Source organism: Ranitomeya variabilis, chromosome 2 (assembly GCF_051348905.1).
Source record: "Ranitomeya variabilis isolate aRanVar5 chromosome 2, aRanVar5.hap1, whole genome shotgun sequence".
NCBI classification, from domain to species: domain Eukaryota; kingdom Metazoa; phylum Chordata; class Amphibia; order Anura; family Dendrobatidae; genus Ranitomeya; species Ranitomeya variabilis.
Window position 1 is genome coordinate 189,103,845 of NC_135233.1, and position 13,582 is coordinate 189,117,426.

General features: G+C 44.8%; 1 protein-coding gene across 1 annotated transcript; it reads right to left on the reverse strand.

Moving 5' to 3' along the window:
• Nucleotides 1-5,622: 5,622 nt before the first annotated feature.
• On the reverse strand, nucleotides 5,623-7,244 carry LOC143809218 (uncharacterized). Its single transcript, XM_077292339.1, has 2 exons — nucleotides 7,041-7,244; nucleotides 5,623-6,911 (listed from the first exon to the last, which is right to left on the reverse strand). Exons 1-2 carry the CDS (start codon nucleotides 7,160-7,162, stop codon nucleotides 6,566-6,568), a joined length of 468 nt encoding a protein of 155 aa, XP_077148454.1. The 5' UTR covers nucleotides 7,163-7,244; the 3' UTR covers nucleotides 5,623-6,565.
• Nucleotides 7,245-13,582: the final 6,338 nt, after the last annotated feature.

The following is a 13,582-nucleotide window of genomic DNA, read 5'->3' on the forward strand; positions in this document are numbered from 1 at the left end:
GCTGGGCATCTAGAATCAACGTAGGCATGCTACCCGGCCACTGCTAGTTGTGTGTTAGGTTTAGTTCATGGTCAGCTCAGTTCCCATCTTCCAAGAGCTAGTTTCTATATATGCTGATGCTATGTTCTCTTGCCATTGAGAACATGACAGAGGGCATTAATCAGAGAGGCAGCACAGACACCAAAGGTAACCCTGAAGTAGCTGAAGAATTCCCGTATCTGTCCATATGACGACAATAATGTGACCTTCATGGAAAAGTGGGCAGGAAAAGAAGCCTTTACTTACGCACAAAAATTGTAAAACTCGTTTTGAGTTTGCCAAAATATGTGGGAGACTCCCCAAATGTATGGAGTAAGGTGCTGTGGTCAGATGAGACCAAAATTGAACCTGGCCACTAAGGTAAACGCTATGTCTGGCTTCAAATCAACACAGCTAATCACCCCAAGAACACCATCCCCACAGTGAAACATGGTGGCAGCATCATGCTGTAGAGAGCAGCAACATGGACAGGGAAAATGGTCTTAGTCAAGGTGAAGATGGATGGTGAGAAATATAGAGATATTCTTGAGCAAAACATGTTTCAGTCTGTCAGTGATTTGCGACTGGGAACAAAGGTTCACTTTCCTACATGATAATGATCCGAAGCATACTGCTAAATTAATACTAAAGTGGTTTAAGGGGAAAGGTGTAAATGTTCTGGAGTGGCCTAGTCAAAGATGACCTTGGAGGTCCCTTCCAACTCTACCATTCTATAATCCCAGACCTTAATCCAATTGAGAATCTGTGGACAGACGTGAAGATTGCTGGTCACCAGAGGAAGCCATCTAACGTGAAGGAGCTGGAGCAGTTTTACCTTCAGGAACGGTCAAAAATCTCAGGAGCAAGATGAGGAAAGCTCATAGAGAATTATCCAAACTTATCCAACCTGTGACGTGCAGGTGCGGCACTGTAATCCTGCGCATGCTCTGTCCACTTGCGCAGTTATGTCAAACTTATCAGCCTTTCTATGGTCAGAGTCTTTATCGATCTTCTGCGCAGGCGCTGGCGAGTCACTGCGCAGTAGCACCTGCCCACAAGACAATGACCCAAAACATACTGCTAAAGAAACACTGAAGTGGTGTAAGAGGAAACGTGGAAATGTTTTGGAGTGGCCTAGTCACAGCCCAGACCTTCATCCAATGGAGAATCTGTGGTCAGACGTGAAGATTGCTGTTCACTAGAGGAACATCTAACCTGAAGGAGCTGGAGCAGATTTATGTTGAGGAATGAGCAAAAATCCCAGTGGCCAGATGTGGAAAGCTCATAGAGACTTATCCAAAGCGACCTGCAGCTGTAATTGCCACAAAAGGAGGCGCAGCAAAGTGCTGAATTAAGGGGGGTGAATAGTTATGCATACTGAAGTTTTCTGTTATGTTGTCCTATTTGTTGTTTGCTTCACAATAAAATGAAAACCAAATGTTCACAGTTGTCGGCGTGTTCTGTACACGAACTGATGGAAACCCTCAAAAACAGCGAAATTCCAGGTTACACAAAAAATGCCAAGGGGGAGGGAATACTTTTACAAGCCATTGTAGCTGCCTATATTTCTCAGCACTGAAGACACTGTTTGACCAAGTCTCCAACTCCATTTGCTGAAATGCAGCTCCAAACGTACAAGCCCCTTCCACCATGCTTCAATGTTGCCTCCAGACACTCATTGTGCCGCTCTTCAGTCCTTCAGCGAACAATCTTTCTTCTGTTCCAGCCACATATTTCAGGAGAGCACTTTTCTTGGAAGCCTGTCAGCTCTTAAAGGGAACCTTTTTTTTGCCTTATAAACCTTGCCCATGTCCAAGTCTCACCTCTGCACAGTGGAATCAGGGACCGGCAGCACAAAGTCATGTAATGTGCCAGCAGCGGCTATACTTGTGTGTCACTTGTGTGCACACGCCTCTGATTCCACTGCACAGGCACAAGACCTCAAGCACTGTCTGGATGATGTAAAATACGTCATCCACTTTCATCAAAATAGACGAGATGGTGTTTGAAGGGACCGGGGTGGCGCTGAGCATGTTCTTTATTCATCCACTGGACTGGAGCACACAATTTGCATGCAGCACGTGACATGAATAAAGCACCTTTTCTGAATTTTGCAGGGGCATTTGTGGGGGTATAAAGGGGTTGTAGGAACTCCATTTACATGATTTTAAAGGTTATGGGATGGATTTCTAAGGCAAAAAAACTGGTGACAGGTTCCTTTTAATAATGCTTCCATTGGCTTAGCGCTAACTATCTACGAAATCCCAGGGGATTCCCTGGCCTTTACCATTTAACTGCTGTATAGGGATATGGACTTAAACAGGGCCCCTTGGGTTCGGGCCGCAGAGTGGGCTGCTGACCAGTGGAGCAAGCTGGCAGGAGGTAGTCAATAAGCTGCATCCATATTGGGAGGTTACAAACAGGATCAGAGTAGTAAGAATGAAGGATAGTTAAAATAGGGGCTGAGGTCAGACAACAGAAATACAAACAGGCTACACAAGGGCTTAATTAACACTCAATAATGTGCAGTGTCCGTTATAGGGTGCCTCCCCTGTGTTCTGCAGGCTCCAGGAATGAGCCTGCACCTTTTCTGGAATATGACAGTTGATAGATCAGCTGCCATGTCCCCTAACAGCAGCGGGTGGAATTGTGATCCACCAGCGGCTGTTAACATATTAAATGCTGCCGTCAACCTCTGACAGTGGCATTTAACATGTACGCGCCGAAAGGATGTCGCAAACCACGCCCGTCGGCGCCCATGTCAGCTGACCATGGGTCGCCGATGGGTTGGCATGACGACCCAGCTTCTGATGATAAAAGCAGAAACATAGAGGGCAGGCACCAACAAAGATATTACAATAGCTCCAGAATCCCCTTCTTCGGGAGTGCCTCCAGACCCTTAAGTCCAGGCTTATCGGGAAAGGATCAATGGTCTCTTCTGAACAGGTTGTCAGTATAGGCGTTAGTAGCTGACACCCAGGTTCTTTCCACTGGCCCGTAACTCTTCCAATGAAGGTTATAGGTTGAGCTCAATGGGCCTCTGTCTACTTTGAACCTTATAAACTATGAAACCGTACCCTGTCCTCAGCTCCAACAATGTGTCTTCTATTTGCAGAAGAGGTCTGTCAGCCCTGTGCCCTTCTCAGGATTTCTCAGATCTCAGACCAGATAAGGCTAGTTTCACATTTGCGGTAGAATCTGCAGTGTTTATGCCGCAACCTGAAACGCACTGTAAACCGCATGCAAACGCGCGCAATTGCAGCGTTTTTTAGACGCATAATGTACCGCATGCATTAAAAAAACGCAACGTTTACACGCTTTTTTTTTCATGCGTTTTGCATGCGTTTGCTTTTTCTGTGCGCATGGTGGAAAATTTAACAGGAGAAAAATCTAGATAAACAGACACCGTCAATGAGTCAACAGTGGGCATGTGTTATGAGATATCTTTATATAGACCCTTGGACTGCTGAAATCTTCAGATTTTGCTACTGTATCCTGTGTCATCATGGATCTTCGCATGGAGAGCTTTTATTTCAACCTGGATTTAAGTATCAAGCTGTTTCTTGCCTGTGCGTTTGCTTGGGAGCAACAAAGACATCGAGAAAGACAGAGAAGGACAAGGTGTCGGCGTTTTTGGAGACACCCCATTATTGAACTCCGGGAGAGTCGTGGAGCTTACCACACGCTATATGGCGAGCTTTATGCCAACCCGGACAAATTCCCGGAATATACCCGGATGTCTCAAGAGTCTTTTTGGGATTTGCTTGGTCGTGTCCAAGGAGCCTTCCGAAGACAGGACACCCAGCTATGTAGAGCGATTCCTGCAGAGGAACGTCTCCTGGTCACACTAAGGTACGTAATAATTCTAAACAAATGCCTGTCATAATTATTGTTGGTCTGACATGTATTATTTGTATTTTCCTTTATGTGTTTAGCTCAACACCACCATAAATAGAACTGTTAGTAATTTTTTTTCTTTCAGATTCCTGGCTACCAGAGAGACCTTATCATCGCTCCACTTTCAGTACCGGCTTGGAATTTCCACATTGTCTGGAATAGTTGCGGACACCTGCCGGGCTTTGTGGAACGTTCTCAGGGGTGAATTTATCCCCCTACCCACCGCGGACATGTGGATGGAAATTGCCAAAAAATTCTGGAGTGTGTGTAATTTCCCCAACTGTTTGGGAGCGGACAGATCTGGATCGGAGTACTTTAACTACAAGAAATATTTTTCTGTAGTGCTCATGGCAATAGCAGATGCGGACTGTCGCTTCATCGCCGTGGACCGACATTTGTATGGCAAAAATTTTAATTTTCCCCTGCCACAACCTCTCCTCAACACTCAAGGCCCACCGATGCCATTTGTTATGGTTGGGGATGAGGCCTTTCAGATGTGTGAAAACCTACTGAAGCCATATTCCAGTCGGGACTTGAACCACACTAAAAGGATTTATAACTACAGACTGACCAGGGCCCGAAGAACAGTTGAGTGTACCTTTGGGATTCTTGTCTCAAAATGGCTCATTCTTGGGACAGCCATTAATCTAAAAAATGGAGACAGTCGATGAGGTTGTCAAAGCCTCTGTGGTTCTCCACAATTACATAATGGCTAAGGAGCAACCCAACATTGAACTGGATGAACCAGTTGCAAACCCATTGCCAGATTACCAGCATCACCCGCTGCGGTCAACTGTTGAAGTTGGCCACATGCAGGAACAATTTGCCTATTTTGTTTCTGATATTGGACGTGTGGCATGGCAAGATAATATTGTGTAAAACGTGCTTTTGGGTTTGGGTCTGTACCAGTTATGTTTTAAATGTTACTAATAAGTTTTGTTAATAAACAACGTGTTTTGATACCTGTACCAAGTCTCCTAATACTTTCCTCTAAAAACCACTTATGTTGCTAGTGGTAAGGTAGTTGATGTCATTACATCCTGATTCTGTTCTGCAGGATCTATTGGACGCAGACTGAAGAGACGATGGTGGTATAATACAAAGCAGATCTATACTCACCAGTTCATGTGTGAGAAATAATGACTTCATGAGCACAAAACGCAGTCTCATGAATTCACTATTTCTGACACCTGTCCAGGTGAGCATAGATATGCCTTGTATGACCTCCATCGTCTCTTCAGTTTGTGTGAAATAGATTACATAGACAGCAGAGAAAATGGAGGTTATACAAGGCAGTTCTCTACTCAACAGGTCAGGTGTCATAAATAATGAGTTCAAGACGCAGAGTTTTGTGCATCATGAACTCACTATTTATGACACATGACCTGTTGAGTATAGATCTGCTTTGTACTACCACCATCTTCTCTTCAGTCTGCGACACATAGATTAAGCAGACTGAAGAGATTATGGATAAAATACAAGTAATATTATTTTTTGATAGCTCCATACCAAACACACAAAGCTGCAGTGTTCTACTTAATAACTCCTGGAGCTATGAGGTGGCAAAAAAAACAAAGTGTACAGTGCAGTGTGTTTATTCGGTGCACGGTGTGTGTTGCTGGCGGTGAAATACACAAATAACCAAACAGTATTGGGGGCAAAAAACATTAACATTTATTTAAAAAAAAAAAAAATTAACTGCGCCGGCTTGGGGTAGAGTGACGGAACTGGGGGTATGTAACTGTGAGGCCTGGCTGGCTGAAGACGATGCAGGGGTTGCAGGAGAAGGGGCAATTAAAGTACTGGGGTCAGGGAATTCAGGGATGGTGCTAGAGGCATAGGAAGGCAGAGACACACTGGAAGGGGAGACAAACCTGAGATCACAGACACATTGGGAGGTGAGGGGGGAGGGATAGCGATAGTCCGCTGTTTCTTCTTCCCTTTCCCTTTTTGGGATCGGCGCTGCGGTCTGGGGAGCCTCCGTGGGCTCATTTCTTGTGGCCTGGTCAGGGTGGTCGACTTGTCAGGGTCCGTGTGCCGCTGCTGCACCATGGTTGTGGTGGTGAAGGCCACACCAGGGTCTTGCTGCTGCTGCATGGTGGTGGTGGGGAAGCCAATGCTAGGTTCCTGCTGCTGCATGGTGGTGGTGGCAAAGGCCATGCCAGGGTCCGGGTACTGCTGCATCCTGGTGGTGGTGAAAGCCATTCCAGCGTCCGGGTGCTGCTGTTGCTGGTGGTGAAAAGCATGCCAGGATCTGGGTGCTGCTGCTGCAGCTGGGACCTGGTGATGGTGGCCGACCAGTCCTGATTTGGGTGCTGCTGCTGCATGGTGGTGGCAGTGGAGGAGGTCCAAGCAGGAGCAGCAGTTGGCATGGTGGTGACGCTGTAATGGTGTCCGGCAGTGCTAGGAATGGTGGTGGCCGTGCAGTGGTATGCAGCAGAGCTCAGCATTGAGGTCAAGCGTGACAGTGTTGGCACAGGTGGAAATGCCACCACTGGCTGCTAAAAATACCGACTCTTCTGCATAGCCTGCATGTAAGCAGCATTGCAGACCTGCATGACACTAAGCTGGCGATCAGGAGTAAGGTGTTCCGACATGCCCTTTTCTATTTGATTAAAAAAATGATGTGCTGGCCTCTGGAGGTTGGCTTTCACTTGGTCAAGGCCCTGGTGACATCCTGGATAAGTGTATTCATCTGCTTTAAGCCACTATCCAGTCTGTCTCCCATCGCCTTGAGTCCATCATGAAAGACCGAGCTCAAGTGCAAAAACTTGGACATGAGTGACCTGTCTGAGGCCCTCTGCCGCTGCCGGGAAGAGCCCCCAAAAATAGAGGCAGAGGACTGGGACAGGGCAACACCTGATGGACCAGCTTCCTGGTCTCCAGTCTGTGTGGTAGGCCCACTTGCTGCAGCGCTGCTGGATGGCTGGGACGGGTCCATGGCTGTTTGATGTAGGACCGTTCCAGAACCAGGGTCAAGAGTGCTGCTCCATGTGCTGTGAAAGAAAAAAAAAATAAAACATTAGTACCAAACATTTACAATAGTAAAGGGCCAACTCCTGTGGAATAGAAAAATACAGATTAGGCAATCCAACACAACCCATTACACCACAAACTATACTTACGTTCTCTGGGCAAGGACCGGTCTCAAAAATGCCTGGATGTGGTGATATTTATATTTTCTGATCCTTGCTCCAGAACCACTGGGAATTCGACTCTCTTGACGAAGGTTGAAGTGGTCCTTCATCGAGCGCCAACGTGTTTTGACTTTGAGCACTGTTGAAAAAGAAAAATTATGGTTAGACAATGCACTTTTGGCCGGGATCACACAACTGTGTGTGATCCCGGATAAGGTCACTGCTGCATCACACCGCACTTTAAGGCCGGCGTCACACTAGCGAGTTTTACGGACGTATGAGCGCAGAAAATACATCCGTAAAATACGCATTACACAAGGCCCAATGATTCTCTATGGCCCAGCTCCTATAAGCCGTATTTTACGGATCCGTATTATACGGTCTTCTACGACCGTAGAAAATCGCAGCATGCTGCGTTTGTCACCGTATTGCGCAAAAAAAATCGCCAATGAAAGTCTATGGGGGCGAGAAAAATACGGATTACACACGGACCATGCGTGTGACTTGCGAGAAATACGCAGCGGTGTTCTATAGAAAAGCCGGTAAATCAATTGCCAGCTTTTTCTTTCTCCTTCACAAACCCGACATGATATGAGACATGGTTTACATACAGTAAACCATCTCATATCCCTTTTTTTTTGCATATTCCACACTACTAATGTTAGTAGTGTGTATGTGCAAAATTTGGGCGCTGTAGCTTGTAAAATAAAGGGTTAAATCACGGAAAAAATTGGCGTGGGCTCCCGCGCAATTTTCTCCGCCAGAGTGGTAAAGCCAGTGACTGAGGGCAGATATTAATAGCCTAGAGAGGGTCCATGGTTATTGGCCCCCCTGGCTACAAACATCTGCCCCCAGCCACTCCAGAAAAGGCACATCTGGAAGATGCGCCTATTCTGGCACTTGGCCACTCTCTTCCCACTCCCGTGTAGCGGTGGGATATGGGGTAATGAAGGGTTAATGTCACCTTGCTATTGTATGGTGACATTAAGCCAGATTAATAATGGAGAGGCGTCAATTATGACACCTATCCATTATTAATCCAATAGTACGAAATGGTTAATAAAACACACACACATTATTACAAAGTACTTTAATGAAATAAAGACACAGGGTGTTTTAATATTTTATTATACTGGTAATCTATCTGAAGACCCTCGTCCTGTAAAAAAGGTAACATAAAAAATCAACAATATCCCATACCTTCCGTCGTTCCGTCAGTCCCACGATGTAAATCCATCTGAAGGGGTTAAATCATTTTACAGCCAGGAGCTGTGCTAATGCAGTGCTCGGCTGTAAAATCCCGGGGAATGAATGGAATGCAGGGGAATGTCCTGTAGTTACCTTGAGTCGCGGTGATGCGCCCTCTGCTGGATGTCCTCATATGAACTCAAGCGTGGGAATTTTTCCCAGGCTCGAGTTCATATGAGTTCATAATTGACGCCTCTCCATTATTAATCTGGCTTAAGGTCACCTTACAATAGCAAGGTGACTTTAACCCTTCATTACTCCATATCCCACCGCTACACGGGAGTGGGAAAAGAGTGGCCAAGTGCCAGAAATGTTTATTTTCACGGCTCTGCGTTGTAAACTGTAGTGAAACACCTGGGGGTTCAAAGTTCTCACAACACATCTAGATAAGTTCCTTGGGAGGTCTAGTTTCCAATATGGGGTCACTTGTGGGGGGTTTCTACTGCTTGGGTACATCAGGGGCTCTGCAAATGCAACGTGACGCCTGCAAACCAATCCATCTAAGTCTGCATTCCAAATGGCACTCCTTCCCTCCCGAGCTCTGCCATGTGCCCAAACAGTGGTTCCCCCCACATATGGGGTATCAGCGTACTCAGGACAAATTGGACAACAACTTTTGGGGTCCAATTTCTCCTGTTACCCTTGGGAAAATAGAAAACTGAGGGCTAAAAAATCATTTTTGTGGAAAAAAAGATTTTTTACTTTCACGGCTCTGCGTTATAAGCTGTAGTGAAACACTTGGGGGTTTAAAGTTCTCACAACACATCTAGATAAGTTCTTTGGGAGGTCTAGTTTCCAATATGGGGTCACTTGTGGGGGGGTTTCTACTGTTTGGGTACATCAGGGGCTCTGCAAATGCAACGTGACGCCTGCAAACCAATCCATCTAAGTCTGCATTCCAAATGGCACTCCTTCCCTCCCGAGCTCTGCCATGCGCCCAAACAGTGGTCCCCCCCCACATATGGGGTATCAGCGTACTCAGGACAAATTGGACAACAACTTTTGGGGTCCAATTTATCTTGTTACCCTTGTGAAAATTCAAAACTGGGGGCTAAAAAATAATTTTTGTGAAAAAAAAAAGAATTTTTATTTTCACGGCTCTATGTTATAACCTGTAGTGAAACACTTGATGGATCAAAGCTCTCAAAACACATCTAGATAAGTTCCTTAGGGGGTGTCACTTGTGGGGGGTTTAATGTTTAGGCACATCAGGGGCTCTCCAAACGCGACATGGCGTCCCATCTTAATTCCAGTCAATTTTGCATTGAAAAGTCAAATGGCGCTCCTTCCCTTCCGAGCTCTGCCATGCGCCCAAACAGTCGTTTACACCCACATATAGGGTATTGGCATACTCAGGACAAATTGCACAACAACTTTTGTGGTCTAATTTCTTCTCTTACCCTTGGGAAAATAAAAAATTGGGGGCGAAGAGATAATTTTTGTGAAAAAATATGATTTTTTATTTTTACGGCTCTGCATTATAAACTTCTGTGAAGCACTTGTTGGGTCAAAGTGCTCACCACACATCTAGATAAGTTCCTTAGGGGGTCTACTTTCCAAAATGGTGTCACTTGTGGGGGGTTTAATGCTTAGGCACATCAGGGGCTCTCCAAACGCGACATGGCGTCCCATCTTACTTCCAATTTTGCATTGAAAAGTCAAGTGGCGCTCCTTCCCTTCCGAGCTCTGCCATGTGCCCAAACAGTTGTTTACCCCCACATATGGGGTATCGGCATACTCAGGACAAATTGCACAACAACTTTTGTGGTCTAATTTATTCTCTTACCCTTGGGAAAATAAAAAATTGGGGGCGAAAAGATAATTTTTGTGAAAAAATATTTTTTATTTTTACGGCTCTGCATTATAAACTTCTGTGATGCACTTGTTGGGTCAAAGTGCTCACCACACATCTAGATAAGTTCCTTAGGGGGTCTACTTTCCAAAATGGTGTCACTTGTGGGGGGATTTAATGTTTAGGCACATCAGGGGCTCTCCCAACGCGACATGGCATCCCATCTTAATTCCAGTCAATTTTGCATTGAAAAGTCAAATGGCGCTCCTTCCCTTCCGAGCTCTGCGGTGCGCCCAAACAGTGGTTTACCCCCACATATGGGGTATCGGCGTACTCAGGATAAACTGTACAACAACTTTTGGGGTCCATTTTCTCCTGTTACCCTTGGTAAAATAAAACAAATTGGAGCTGAAATAAATTTTGTGTAAAAAAAATGTAAATGTTAATTTTTATTTAAACATTCCAAAAATTCCTGTGAAACACCTGAAGGGTTAATACATTTCTTGAATGTGGTTTTGAGCACCTTGAGGGGTGCAGTTTTTAGAATGGTGTCACACTTGGGTATTTTCTATCATATAGACCCCTCAAAATGACTTCAAATGAGATGTGGTCCCTAAAAAAAAATGGTGTTGTGAAAATGAGAAATTGCTGGTCAACTTTTAACCCTTATAACTCCCTAACAAAAAAAAATTTTGGTTCCTAAATTGTGCTGATGTAAAGTAGACATGTGGGAAATGTTACCTATTAAGTATTTTGTGTGACATATCTCTGTGATTTAAGGGCATAAAAATTCAAAGTTGAAAAATTGCGAAATTTTCAAAATTTTCGCCAAATTTCTTTTTTTTTCACAAATAAACGCAAGTTATATCGAAGAAATTTTACCACTTTCATGAAGTACAATATGTCACGAGAAAACAGTGTCAGAATCGCCAAGATCCGTTGAAGCGTTCTAGAGTTATAAACTCATAAAGGGACAGTGGTCAGAATTGTAAAAATTGGCCCGGTCATTAACGTGCAAACCACCCTTGGGGGTAAAGGGGTTAAACACGTGTTTTAGGCAACGCAGATAGAGGGACAAAATGATAGTTTACTAAACCTATCAACCAACACCCAGATAAGTCTTCCCTTCTAAAGATGGAAGGCCATTAATGAGATCCTTGGAGAAGTGGGTCCAAGGACTCATAGAAAAAGGTAAGGAACCAAGGAGTCCTATGGGGCAGACTGAGGGCATCTTGGCTCAGAAACAAATGGTAGCTGTGAGCATATACAGCATGTCCTACTACAAGTGGAAGAGTATTGCAACTCCCAGGGTGTCCACCTGCTAAAATGTAATAATGGGGTTCCTGTAGGACTGACAGGTGGAACTGAGCTTGAGTATTGTCCATGACTAGATCTTAAGATCAACAGATCTCTTCAGTAAGATCTAAACTAACAGAGGACATAACTTTACCTTCATCAAGAATAAGAGCTTGTTCAGTGACATAACAGTGACTTTGGCACCTTCGAAGAAGTGGTCCAATTCCTTCAAGGCCCACGTAATTGTCAATAATTCATGATTACTGATGCCATAATTCCTTTAGGCAGATAAAAACTTTAATGAAAAGAAGGTGGATGGATGAAGTTGAGTGAGCAATGGGTAGTTTGCGATAGCAGCACTCCTACTGTAACCTCAGAGTCATTGACCTCAATAGTAAAACAAAGTTGTCAATCAGGCAGAACCAACACAGGGTCACACCAAAAACGTTCCTTGCACTCAGTGAAGGAACAGATTGACACATTATTCCGGTTAACCAGTTCGGCCGCTTCTTAAGGTACCTTCACACTAAACGATATCGCTAGCGATCCGTGACGTTGCAGCGTCCTGGCTAGCGATATCGTTTAGTTTGACAGGCAGCAGCGATCAGGATCCTGCTGTGATGTCGCTGGTCGTTGAACAAAGTTCAGAACTTTATTTGGTCGTCAGACCGGCGTGTATCGTCGTGTTTGACACCAAAAGCAACGATACCAGCGATGTTTTACACTGGTAACCAGGGTAAACATCGGGTTACTAAGCGCAGGGCCGCGCTTAGTAACCCGATGTTTACCCTGGTTACCAGTGTAAAATGTAAAAAAAACAAACAGTACATACTCACGTCCGCTTCCCATACTGACTGAGCGTCGTAAAGTGAAAGTGAAAGCACAGCACAGCGGTGACGTCACTGCTCTGCTGTTAGGGCCGGCGCTCAGTCAGTGCAGGAAGCGGACGCCGGGGGACGCGAATGTACGGTAAGTATGTACTGTTTGTTTTTTTTACATTTTACGCTGGTAACCAGGGTAAACATCGGGTTACTAAGCGCGGCCCTGCGCTTAGCAACCCGATGTTTACCCTGGTTACCCGGGGGCCTCGGCATCGTTGGTCGCTGGAGAGCGGTCTGTGTGACAGCTCTCCAGCGATCAAACAGCGACGCTGCAGCGATCGGCATCGTTGTCGCTATCGCTGCAGCGTCGCTTAATGTGAAGGTACCTTTAGTCAAGTCAGTCAGTGGTTTGGCAATCTTGGAATAGTTTTTTAACACATTTACCATAGTAGCTTTCAAACCCAAGAAAATGCTGCGAGGCCTTCAGAGATGTTTAATAAAAAGCTTTATTTACAATTAGTGCATCAATGGGAGCAAAACATTTTCCTTCATTTGCTAATATTATGGGTTATGGATGGGAGTAAATTTTGTTTTTTTTTCCCAACACAATCCTTTCTTTATACGTGGTGTAGTACGGTCGCTACAGTGATGATATCATCATTATTTGGTCTAGCAATGTATTGTGTAATGTATAGTAATGTGTCTATGCTCTCTATTTGCATCTACCTAGAAGTAAGGACTTGTGATATTTTATACTGGAATGCACTAATAAAGACTTTCAAGTTTTTAAGAAGCTGGAATCTACAACTTTTTTCTTCATGCATGCTGTTTCACGTCTGGGTCAGGACGGAGATTCCCGTGCTTCATAGGTCTGTCGGTGAGCTGGCTGAGGCTGTTCAAGCCGCCTTTTTTATCTTCACATATCATTTATGGTTTGACATCACTATGCAGGTATGATTAATTAAGGGCCATGCAGGTCAAAACCGCTAGGCCTAATATTTGTGTTTGCTGTCTGTTAGTACTCATGCGCTATGCCACTGTTTGTATTTTATCATGGATGAATATGCACATTGCTTCTTCATATTTAATTTCCCGGAGGACTGTATGGCCTATAAGTCTCCTTACACTGACATGTCGGGTATGTCACTCTCCACAAGGAGAAGCAATACCCCTAGGACCCTGACATTGAAGAATATTAAATATGAAAGTTATTATCCTACAAGTGCTGGTGATTGTGTGGGACTCCAGAGTTGTTGGGATGGGGCATTACGTCATGCACCAATTACTGGAGCTCAGCTGAATTTGGTAGAAACAAAGGCCTATCCCCGTATCCTGACAGATACATTGTTAGCCGATGTTGATCCATCCATGGT